The sequence below is a fragment of the Halichoerus grypus genome, chromosome 9, assembly GCF_964656455.1.
Source record: "Halichoerus grypus chromosome 9, mHalGry1.hap1.1, whole genome shotgun sequence".
Lineage (NCBI taxonomy): Eukaryota > Metazoa > Chordata > Mammalia > Carnivora > Phocidae > Halichoerus > Halichoerus grypus.
In genome coordinates, this window is record NC_135720.1 from 22,006,027 (window position 1) to 22,018,838 (window position 12,812).

General features: G+C 37.8%; 1 protein-coding gene across 4 annotated transcripts in view; it reads right to left on the minus strand.

Annotated features, from left to right (window-relative positions):
• Positions 1-12,745, minus strand: part of PEX3 (peroxisomal biogenesis factor 3) — a 36,561-nt gene extending 23,816 nt beyond the window's left edge. For 3 of the 4 annotated variants that reach the window (XR_004921753.2, XR_004921754.2, XM_036106679.2), the window contains exons 1-2: positions 12,482-12,743; positions 3,465-3,596 (exon numbers count right to left, since the gene is read on the minus strand). Coding sequence is in view for 2 of the 4 variants with exons in the window: in XM_036106679.2 (XP_035962572.1) it covers positions 3,465-3,596; positions 12,482-12,554 (205 nt within the window). In the remaining 2 variants the exon portion in view is untranslated. Of the gene's footprint in view, positions 1-3,464; positions 3,597-12,481 lie in introns of all 4 variants that reach the window. The other variant, XM_036106680.2, reaches the window with a different exon arrangement.
• Between the last annotated feature and the right edge of the window lie 67 nt (positions 12,746-12,812).

The window sequence follows — 12,812 nt, forward strand, 5'->3', positions numbered from 1 at the left end:
GCATTCATGTTTTCCTTTAGCCATCCAATCTCCATGATAAATACCCCCCAGTCCAACCACAAATCACATGACAACCCTTCATCAGCTATGAAATCTGTGTGACTCTGAGCAAGTTATTTAACCTCTCAGTGCCTCCGTTTTCTCTGTAAACTGAGGATAACATTGGATCTACCTTATAGAATTGTTGTAAGGATTAACTGAGACATATCAAGCATTTAGAACATTTGCACATGAGAACGCTCAGTAAGTGTCAGCCCTTATGATATCCTTATTTGGCCTCTTCTGACACATTCCAGTTTGTATCTTTTTTTTTTTTTTTAAGATTTATTTATTTGAGAGAGAGAGAGAAAGCATGAGTGGGAGGGGCAGAGGGAGAGAGAGAATCTCAAGCAGACTCTGCACTGAGCATGGAGCCCTACCTGGGGCTGGATCTCATGACCCTGAGGTTATGACCTGAGCTGAAACCAAGTGTTGGGCGTTTAACCGACTGAGCCACTCAGGCACCCCTCCTGTACTCTGATTACTCCAGAGCGTGATGCAACTACCTTTGATCTGAATCAAAGACTTTATTATTGTAGTCTAAGATTAAATTAGTACTTCTAGAAGTCATATCAAAGTGTTTATAACCGGCTTATGCTCAACTAGAACTCCCAACCCTTACTCATATATCCTGCTTGCAAGCAAGCTTAGATAATTCTGAATCTGTACAACTGACTTTAATGCAGAACAATTCATTTATCCAGCCTAGCACTCTGTCATATATAAATGTAATAAGCATCTCTCCTGAATCTTTAGTAAAATCATGAAGAAGATAAAGTCACTGGGCAGAACACAGAAGCATTTTATTAGATGATATCTTTCAAGTTGGGGCCAACTTCTTGGATAAGAAAAACTGGCTCTATTTACCTAAAACTACTAAATTTTTCTAGTATATCCATGCATCTTATTCAAAAGGATAGAAATTTATCATATGACTTATAACCCCATTATCAATGCATACCAGAAAGCTAATTTGGAAAGTTTTCTAGTGAACTTATATTTGCCTCCTACCATATTTTATTTTTAATTACCTATCTGCAGCCATTTATTCATCTGAGGGTTGTGGTGGTCATGGAAATGTGCCACCAAATCTGCTAGGAGCATGATTGGCTGGTGATCCAATACCATGTCTGCACCGCTCCCAGCCAATGAGAGTGGTCTGTGGCGATACTAACACAGGTCCATTCCTGGGGGTCTTGTCTACCAGGGAACTTTGACTTAAGGACTCCCCACTGGCCTGCCAAAACTTTCTTGGAACTGTGCCGTAGGCTGAGACTCTTCCTATCTAATCTTCTTCCTTCTCCCTTTCCGTTCACGTGTAAAGACCTGCACTATGATCTAAAGGCTTTCCTTGCCTCCTTCTGCTCCCTCCCCTTTGTTCTTTGCAGGTGTTCCCAATATATCTCATGCACATCTAATCCCATCTTAGCATCTGTTTCCCAGGGAACAAAAACTGACACAAGGGTCCATGTCAAATTGAGATGTATTTGCAGACTCTAGACAACCTTTTTCTATTTTCTGAAAATATGAGTAATAACCGGAAATGGACTGTCCTTATTTTCTAAAAATTCATTGAAATGTCCTTGGTAGCATCACTTCATTGATGCTGAATATCAATTTAAAGAATTATGTAACTTTTTTTTTTTTTTAAAGTAGGCTCCACATCCAGCATGGAGCCCAACGCAGGGCTTTAATTCATGACCCTGAGATCAAGACCTGAGCTAAGATCAAAAGTCAGATGCTTAATTGACTGAGCCACTCAGGTGCCCCAAGAATTATGTAATTTTTAAAAAATTATCATTTACTGAGTATTTATTATGCACCAAGCACTTTATATGCATTATCTCCTCACATTCTACAAAAATTTATGAAATGGGTTTTATGATGATCATTTTATAGAAAAGAGAATTGAGATTTAGATTTGCCCAAAGATACAGGGATATTACAAGGAAAACCTGGGAACTGAACTCACTGTTTTTTAAAAAAATTTATTTTATTTAAATTCAATTAACATATAGTACATTATTAGTTTCAGAAGTAGAGTTCAGTGATTCATTAGTTGCAAATAATACCCAGTGCTCATCATATCACATGCCCTCCTTAATGCATTTTATCTGAGTTGTCATTACATGCAGTATTTATGATTACTATTTGCTTTATAGAATTAAGTATTATTATTATACTAAAAATAAAGTCCTTTAAACTCAGAAAAAAACTCTGCTTTCAAAAGTAAATAAAGAGAACCTACCTTTACAATTTTTTCTAAATTAACTGTTCTTAAAAGAAGCGTAATAGAAAAGACTAAGCTTTAAACAATAGCAAAGAGAAACAGGTTTGACATGGATTTGAAAACTAATTCTTTAAGGGGTTATGCCAGTTATTAATACCTGTTCCCTTCAAATGTGGGCAGTCGATTTTGTTATGGCATTCTCCCAGTAGGTTTCTAGCTCTAGAAGTTAAATTATTCATGTTGATTAATTCATGTTGATTAGTGTATACTACTGTGCTACACTCATGGGTCTGTAGTTGCCTACAGTAAATTTAACACACTTAGGAATTTTTACTACAGCTATAAGGCCTAATGAAATCAGGCCTATCCTTGTAGCCTTACTTCCTACTACTCTTCCATTGCTCATTCTGCTCTAGCTACATAGCCCTTTTGCTATTTCTTGAAAGTATCAAGTCTGTGCCCACCGAAGGCATTTTGCATGGCTCCCTCCATTGAATCATTTGGTTCTCTTCAAATGTCACCTCCTCAAAGAGGCCTGACTCCTGATTGCCATTTCTTAAAGAATATCCCCACCTCTCTCACAGCTTTATTCTCCTTATGGCAGCCATCACTGCCTGAAGTTATTTATATGTTGTTTATCATTTGTTACTTTCATTAGCATATAAATTCTAAAGGTCAGGGATTTTTTTTTTTTTTTTTAATCTTTCACCTTCTGTTTCCCCAACACTGGGTACCCCAAGTATTTGCTGAGTGAATAAATAAAGTGAGTGAACAAGCATTTACTGCATATTGTATATTGATTTATACTGATTTTAAAAATCAACATTTAATGAGGTACTTCAGTTAAATCATATAAATCCTTGCTAGATTTATCATTCTTCTTTTGCCTTTTCCTCTAACTTTGGTCCTGAAGGTATGCAAATTAATATAAATCATCAAGTAACTTTTTTTTTTTTTTTAAGATTTTATTTATTTATTTGATAGAGAGAGACACAGGGAGAGAGGGAACACAAGCAGGGGGAGTGGGGAAGGGAGAAGCAGGCTTCCTGCTAAGCAGGGAGCCCGATGTGGGGCTCAATCCCAGGACCCTGGGATCATGACCTGAGCCAAAGGCAGATGCTTAAGGACTGAGCCACCCAGGCACCCCAATCATCAAGTAACTTTATACATGTATAAGTATTTCTCTTTGCCTTACCTGTCATATTGCAAGTCCTCTGGTTACTTTCAAAATGATACTGTCGTCGTGCTTGAGCAATGTACTCTGCAGCTTCTCTTTCTTGTATTTCTCTGATTTTCTTCTGTCCATATTTTCCCAGGATATATACTCCTAAAATTATATTTTTAAAACAAGCAAGTATGTTAATCTAGTTAATTTGAGTATTAAAAATTCCAAACAGTATTTTTAACCTGCTTCATCCAAATACAAGGTTTATATCAATGGAAAGTTAAAAATCACAACTTTTAAAAATCTAAATTGAAGACTTACGTAGGAATTGTGACCTAAATAGAAGGAAAAGGAGACTGGCATTTTAACAGCCAATGATGGGTACATAAAGCTAAGTCTGAAGAAACCAGAAAGGAATTAAGTGTACAAGTCTGGCGATGCCTTTAATAGCGAACTGGAGATATTCTAAGTGTCCAGCAATAAGGGATTGTTTAAATAAATTATGGTCTATCCATACAATAATCTTATGAAATCCTATGTGGCTGTTAAAAACTACATTGCTAAATTAGCTAATGACTCAAGGAAATATCCATATATATTGTTAGGTTATAAAATAAGATCTGGATGTTTCCCTTTTTAACATAAGCAGACATACACAGAAAAAAACAGATGGGTTTTAACATAAATAAACAATAATCATTGTTGCATAGTGGGATAGCAGCTGATCTTTATCTTCTATTTGCTTCTTTGCATCTTCCATATTTTCTTCAGTCAACATGTCATACTTTTTTATTTTTTTAAATTTTTTTTTGAAGATTTTATTTATTTATTTTGACAGAGAGAGACACAGTGAGAGAGGGAACACAGGGAACCAGAGGCGGGGCTCGATCCCAGAACGCCGGGATGATGACCTGAACCGAAGGCAGATGCTTAACGACTGAGCCACCCAGGCGCCCCAACATGTCATACTTTTTTAAAATGTAAGATGAAGTTTTTTATTTATTTATTTAAAGATAAAATTTTTAAAAGAAAGAATACAAGAAAGGTAGGTAGTCAGGCAGACATCGAGAACTAGTACTTTCAGTGGAAAAGGAAGAGGGAAGACGTATAGAAATTCCTAAATTATAACACCACAGCATAAAAATATAGGTGGGGTCATGAGGCCTATAATTTTGTTGAACACATTTCAGCATAGACAGATGATATAAATGTGCACATTCTGGTCTATGCCCTAGGGACAGTTAATTGTCCTAACTGGGAATGTGAATACTTCAGAGTGGTTGGTTAGCATTTGACCAAAAGCCACACTCCAAGGTTTAAGTACTTCAACTAACTTTTATCTAACATAATGAATATCAGAAATGGATTTTCATAGATTAAATTAGTGGTGTTTAAGATACTGGATTAGCCAAAACATTTTAGTAATACTCATTTGAGCAAGAATATATGCATCTAGCAAGTCCTTTATCCTTAGGAATGACTTAGCCTTGAATCCTCAGCTGCTAATTAGGAGGATTCTTAGTCAAAGGAGTTAACCAAATGGCCAATAGAATCCTACAAATGGAATACTGTTGCAATTGCTTCAGGCAAATGTTTTTCTTTTTCTTTTTCTTTTTTTTGAGAGAGAGAGAGATAGAGAGAGAGAGAGACAAGCGGGGGGGGGGGGGGTAGGGGTGGAGAGGCAGAGGGAGAAAGCAAATCCCAAGGGCTTGACCTCAGGACCCTGAGATCATGATCTGAGCCAAAATCAAGAGTCTGACACATAACCGAATGAGCCACCCAGGTGCCCCATCTTCAGGCAATCTTTCATGCAAGGTTCTGTTGCCGCACTGAAAGAGGACACTGGGACTTCAATAAGCTTATAAAACAAGTTATGATACTGTTTTATTTATACTGACTAATAGGATGTTTTTATGTGTGCCAGCATGTGTTTCATTATAACCTGGCAACAAATTTTAAGGGAGTAACTGATCCTCACTTATCTCCAACTGCTTGTGGCCCTCAATATCTATCAGAAAGAACCTAAGAACTGTGCAGGACCTAAATAATTGGATTTAGTCTGTTTGTCACAAGTGGGGAGGAGATGGCCCTGTAGGAACTGCAAAACAAACACACATCCTGAAATATCTTCACTAATATAAGCATTATGAAGATTTTATTTATTCATTTGAGACACAGAGATAGAGAGAGAGAGCATGAGCAGGGGGAGAGGCAGAGGGAGAGGGAGAAGCAGGCTTCCTGCTGAGCCAGGAGCCCGATGCGGGGCTCGATCCCAGGACCCTGGGATCATGACCTGAGCCAAAGGCAGACGCTTAACCATCTGAGCCACCCAGGCGCCCCTAATATAAGCATTATAGATGAACTGGTAACACATTATATATTCTTAAAAATAATAGTTCAGTAAAAGGTATGTCCTGCAAATAACTAGACAGAAATAAACTATGACTGTTGCTGTTTGTATGCAAATACATGTATTATAATCATGCTTAAAGAGCAAATGAAAATTATGTAAGTGGCTTCATAGCGGCCTTTTTTGTAATGCATCCTCAATAAACTGATGACAGCGCCATAACACCAAAGAGTGAAGAAACTGACTTATATTTCACAAATAACTCTTTGGTAGGCAATTCTTAGGTTAACAACTACTTCTCAATGAATTGCTTGTATTTTACTTGCACAATAGATTGCTTAAAGTTATGTGTAAAATGATTATCATGTCTCAAATAATAATAATGTAAGGTGAAACACTGCAGTGATGACCATTGTGTATCTAAGAATTTTCTGGAATAACAATAAATAACTGGTATATGTGTTTTCTGGGAGAAAAGGTATACTGCTTTCATTAGATTCTCAACAGTGTCTGATAAAAATTTTTCAGGAACTACTGTATTTGTTTGATAGGTGTTATATATTCTAACTAAAGCTAAAAGAAAATGAATTATTATGGGTTGAACTGTGTCACACACCCCTCCCCCATTCATACGTCGAAGTCTCCCTATTTCAGAATGTTACCTCATTTGGAGATAGGGTCTTTATAGAGGTAATCCAGTTAAAAAGGAGGTCATTAGGGTGAGCTCTAATCCAACATGACTGGTATTCTGGTAAGAGGAAATTTGGACACAGACATGTGTAGAAGGAAGATGATGTAAAGACACAGAGGCAATAACCATCTACAGACCGAGGAGAGGGGCCTGTAGAAGATCCTACTCTTACAGCCCTCAGAAGGAACAAATCCTGCCAACACATTGATCTTGGATTTCTGAACTCCAGAACAATGAAACAATACATTTCTGTTGCTTAAGCCACTCAGTTGGTGGTACTTCGTTATAGAAACACTAGCAAACTAATACATGAAATTAGGCTAAAATCCCACAACGCATTATTTTTTTTGAGTTAGCACTGAAGTAAGTTACTATATAAAAAGAAGTTACTATATAAAAGTCAAATTTAGCCAAACTCTCATTCCTAAAATTAATAAATTCTGATTTTTTTCTTCCCTAGGAAAGTATGAAGGCAGAGAATTCATTAGCTAAAATATGGGATTCAGGATCATCTATATATTCAACTGGCTGCCTGAATCATCTGAAGACAACAGATATTGATGGTTGTGGCACCATCTAGGTAGGAAACTTTGAGCAAGCCTCTTCCTCTCTCTGCATCTAAATTTTTTCATCCATAAAATGAAAGGCTGGGATTATAAGGTGCTTTACAAGTTTCTTCTGTAGCTATAACTTTATTTATGAATAATGGGAACAATCACTAAATACCTGAAAAAATGGGGGTGCCTGGGTGGCTCAGTCCGTTAAGTGTCCAACTCTTGGTTTCGGCTCAGGTCATGATCTCAGGGTTGTAAGATCAAGCCCTGCGTTGGTCTCCACACTCAGCTTGGACTCTGCTTGAGATTCTTTCTCCCTCCCCCTCCAGCTCTCTGCCCCCACCCTCCAGCTATCTAAAAAACAAAAACAAAAACAATCCCCCCGCCAAACCGATGAAAATGTTTTGAGGTTTCCTTTCAGAACATTGTTGGTAAAGCAAAATCTCTTCTAGTCTTTCCACATTATAAATTCAGTTTTTTCAAACTATCTTTTAGTTGTCTTCTTTTCCTGGAAGAAAATCCCTGCAATACAACAATTTTACCAGATTACTACTAGGTTAATAATTTCAGTAAGTTTGAAAATAATCTATTATCATCGCTTAAAATCTAACAAAACACGAAATCCTGCTAGTCTGATTTTATTCTGGAAATATTTTCTAAATTTTGCCACTTTACTCCAACTTCTTTACCATTGCCTTCATTCAGATTCTGAATAATGCTCTTAAGAACTGGTTTCCAGCTTCCTCCTCACCGCTTTTGTTCTGGTCTCACACCTTTCCAATCCATCTTTTACATGCCAAGTGATTTTCTAAAATTTAAATCTGACTACATATTCCTGGGTTTAGAATTCTTTAACACCCTGCCATCTTAACGTGGATTCCCTGTTCCACTTACATCAGAATTACTTGAAGTACCTGTTAAAAATGTAGCCTTTAAGAGAGTTCCCTGAAATCATCCCCTAATGTCTTGTCTTGTACAATACTGCATCCCCAATATATAATACTGGTACACAGAGGGAGCTCAATAAATACTTGCTGGATAATTGATGAATAAATGAACTGGTCTGGACCGAAAGAATCAGAATCTGGGAAAGAGAAGTCTATGTTTGGGATAACTGGGTGGCTCAGTTGGTTGAGCGTCTGCCTTTGGCTCAGGTCATGATCCCAGGGTCCTGGGATCAAGTCCTGCATCGGGCTCCTTGCTCAGCGGGGAGCCTGTTTCTCCCTCTGCCTGCCACTCCCCCTGCTTGTGCGTGCTCTCTCTCTGACAAATAAATAAAATCTTAAAAAAAAAAAAAAAGAAAACTCTATGTTTTTATTAAGCCTCTTAAGTGATTTTTATCATAGGAAAGTTGAGAAGCACTGGTGCCCAAGATAATGTCCAGATTCAGTAGAATAGCACAATATAGAAGGCCCTTCACAACCTGCACTCAGGCTAGTTTTCCAAATTCATCTTTTGTCACTCCCCATTTATTCCCTGTTCTTAGCCATAGCAGATACACTGGTTCATCACAAGCAATATATCTGAATCTGTTGAACATCCCTTCTTCCTGCTGTGTCCCGTTCTCTTTTGCTAGCTGTACAACTTGACTCAAGTGAATTCTTGAGTGAAGCTTGTCAGACAACTTCACATTTATTTCTCTCTCCTCTAAGTACCCACAGCACCAGCTCTTTGATGGTACTATAATATTATCATTGTACTACTTTTGTTCATTTCCGTTTCTGCTTTCCAGACAGCACCACGAGTTCCTCCAAGTCAAGAACGGTCTTATTCCTTTGTATTCCCAGAGCCTGATATAGTGGGAGGAGGCACTCACTTTCATTCAAATGTTTGTTGAATGAAAGAAAGAATGAATAAATGGAAAAGTAAAGAGACCAAAAATTACAGGGATTAAGATTTAAATTATAAGTCAATGCTCTGAGATTTTTTAGAACTCAGCAAGTCAATAAATATAATCTGCTTATTCTCTGTTCTGCAACATTTTCTCTTGTGTAGTGGTTCTCGAAGTGTGGCTTGGGTACTCTTGGAGGTGTTCAATACCTTTTCATGGAATCTGTGAGTCAAAACTATTTTTGTAGTTTTTGTCTTTTGCATTCTCATTCTCTCTCATTCTCTCATACAGCAGAGTATTCCAGAGGCTACATGACATGTAGTAACACAACTGACTGGATACAGAAAGAGAGATGGGAATCCAGCTTTCTTCAATTAATCCAGACAGTAAAGAGATTTGCAAAAATGTAAAATGATGCCACTCTTTTCACTATTTTTTAAAAAATAATATTTGTGTTAATATGTAATGGGTTTACTATTACTTAATATTTAAAAAATTTCTTGATTTTAATTTCTAATATGGCAACTACTAATAGATACAATTTTTTAAAGGCTGTTTAGAGTCTTTAATTTTTACAAGTGTAAAGGAGACCTCAGGCCAAAAAGTTTACATTTTATAAACTGGTCAAATTGTACAAATTGGTCGAAAGCAGGTACTTATCCAAAATGCAGGAAATTCGAATGTAAGGCCTGTAACTCAAAGTTTTAGGTTTTTTCCACCACTGAATGGCCAAACTTCTTTGAGCAAACATGCTGATATCTTACTTAGTTTTCAAGCCTGACAAAATATGCCACTTCTTCCATGAAGACCTTTTCTATTTCTTTCCAACTGCACATGCTATCTGCTGGTTTGATCTGTATGCCATTCCCCCCACCCCAGCTGTCTTATTGTTTTGTATTTTAATTATTTGTATACTTGTCATAATCAGAATGTGTCCCCCCAAAATTCACATGTTGAAATCCTAATGCCTGATGTGATGATATTAAGAGGTGAGGTCTTTGGGAGGTGCTTAGGTCATGAGAGTGGAGCCTTCATGAATGGGATTAGTGTTCTTATAAATGGGACTTCACAGAGACCCCTACCCTTTTTGCCATGTGATGATACAAAAAGTCCGCAACCCAGAAGCAGGCCCTCACCCAACCTTGTTGGCACCCTGATCCAGCCTCTAGAATTGAGAGAAATAAATTTCGGTTGTTTACAGTCACCCAGTCTGTGGTATTTTGTTGTAGCAGCCCTAGTGGACTAAGACACTTGTTTTTCATTCCTGTCAGACCATAAAGTCCATGAAGGCAGAGCAGTATAGTGTGCAAAGACAAAGTGCTTCAGAATCTAATACACCTGGTTTGAATTCTAGTTTCCTTTTTATTAACTCTGAGATCCTGGGCAAGTTTCTTTAGTTCTTAGGACTCTAGTTCCAACATTTTTGAATGGAAATAGTAATAACTACTCTTGTTGTCCTGTGCATTGAATAGAAGAGCTTAGTACATTTATTTCTGGGCACCCAATAAATGGTAGCTATTACTATTAAAAATCTGTAACTCTTGTATTTCCAATCATATTACCTTAAACACTACAGGCACTGGATAAATATGTCTTAGATTAACTGAAATGTAACATGTTAGTAGGAAGATATAAAACACTAGGATTATTTTCTCTTTCTGTCCCTCTGAACTTTTTTTTTTCCCTTCTCATTTCTCTTAATCTGTAATTATAAAGCTCTCAAAAGATTTTTGAAAAAATCTATAACTATGTCTTAAGTATACTCTTTTGCTTCCCCTACCATTATGTCTAATCTACCATTAAGTTGTTCCATAGATCTGAAGGGGTATGCTATTCTGAGATTGCTAAAGAGAAATTATTTTCCTTCCTTCAGTAGTGGCAAAAAAAATTTTATTTATACTTCTTCCATAATATGTGTATTTTAACTATTACAAATAAAATGGACTTAGTATTCTTAGCATAACTGAAATACACAGATAGTCCCTGAATTATACAAATTTTGACTTTATGATGATGCAAAAGTATTACACATTCAGTAGAATCCATACTTTAAATTTTGATCTTTTGCTGGGCTAGCAAATACGTGGTATAATACTTTCGTGATGCTGGGCAGTGGCAGTGAGCCCCAGCTCCCAGTCAGCCATGCAGTCATTGAGAATAAACAACTCTTACAATCATTCTGTAATCATTCAACCATTGTTTTTCACTTTCAGTACAGTATTCAAAAAATTACAGGAGATATTAACACTATTACAAAATAGGCTTTGTGTTGGATGATTTTGCCCAACTGTAGGCTTAAGGAAGTGTTCCTGGCATATTTTAGGCAGGCTAGGCTAAGCTATGATGTTTAGTAGGTTAGCTACTATTAAATGTACTTTTGACTTACGATATTTTCAACTTACTATCTGTTTATTGGGTCATAATCCCATTGCAAGTTGAGGGAGATCTGTACATTAGATGTCAGTGGTTGAAGATACTGGAAAATTTATTTGCAAAGGATTGCTCAAAGAATGCTGTAAAAATTCACATAAAAATGTACTGATTTGTGAAAGACCTCAGAGATGATGAAGACTTTCCTTATCTCATCAATAAGCTGATTTCAAACTTTCCAGAATCAACAGATCTGAGTTACTGATGCCAAAAGCATTGTTAATTTCAAACTGTTTGGAGGCAATAGAATATAATCTAATAGTAAGAGAAAAGCAACCAAATTCTTTAGAAAACTTCTGTTCTTGTTTTTTAAGTACTTCTGTAACCAAAGCATGTAGTTAGTGATATTTCTCAAAAAATCAAATGCTAAAAATTCTCTTAACATTCCTACATTTCCTTCTATCTCACAAAGCTTCTTATTCTCTCCTTCAAATCCCTGCATATTACGACATGATCACCATATGAGGCAAAGGCTCTCACGATTATCCTACCTGTTTCTAAATGTCTTCTCAGCCTCAGCTGACTCAGTTATGTCAGCCAGACAGATGGGCATTGATCCTAACCTTGAAGATCCTGAGGAAGATTGCACAACATCTTCCAAACATCTTCTTACTGCATAATTTGTATTCTCAAGAAGCAGAAACAGAACTAAAATACTGATTTGTGTTTCTTTGTCTAGTATGTATCTTCCAGACCTTTAGTCTACCTGCGTGCTGTTTTTTTTTTTTTTTTTTTTTTAAATCAAATTCACTGTAAACAACACTGGAAGTGCAGGCTTTAGGTTCTCCTAGAATATTACGAAACTTCTGAGAAGGATGAAAGCCAAACAAACTACAGAGAGTGCCAACACAAACGAAGACTCTCACAGGAAAAGAACAACTTAAAAATACGCGTCTGTAAGAGAATGGTATCTTGAAACAGAAACTTAATTGTGGCGGCTTCTCCCAAGGTCCGTGAGAAGAAAGGATAGGAGAGAAACAGAGTACGCGGCAGTGTCAGGACAAAAGGCACAAATTCCACAGCTGCAGGGGTGTGAAGAACCTTAGAGGTCTGTCACCCGCGCCCCGTCCGACGGGTGAACTAATCTCTACATATCCGGGACTATGGTCGCCCGGCCTCTATTTCAGAAGACAGTCACCTCTCTTCCGCCCCTTGCTCCCAAAGTCCCTTTCCGAGAACGCTGTCACCCACCTCCGAGGACTGTGCCCAGGAAGATGCATTTCTTTTTATGACGTTTTAGAAAATTCCACATAGATCTCAGCATCCTCAGGCCCTACAGGTACGGGCTGCCTAGGGGCGCGGGGTGGGGTGGGCAGTTCGCCAGGAAACCGTTTCCTCGTCGCTTGGCCCGAACGACCAGGCAAGACCGCCGTCGTCCCGTTGGGTGCTCTCCAGAAATCACAAACGCGACTTTCCGCAGAGACTGTCACCGGGGCGGGAAGGGGGCGTGGACTACAGCTGAGCAGCGGCGCTTTCTGTCGCTGCCGCCGCGCCGCGGCCCCCGCTCACTGGTCCGGGCCAC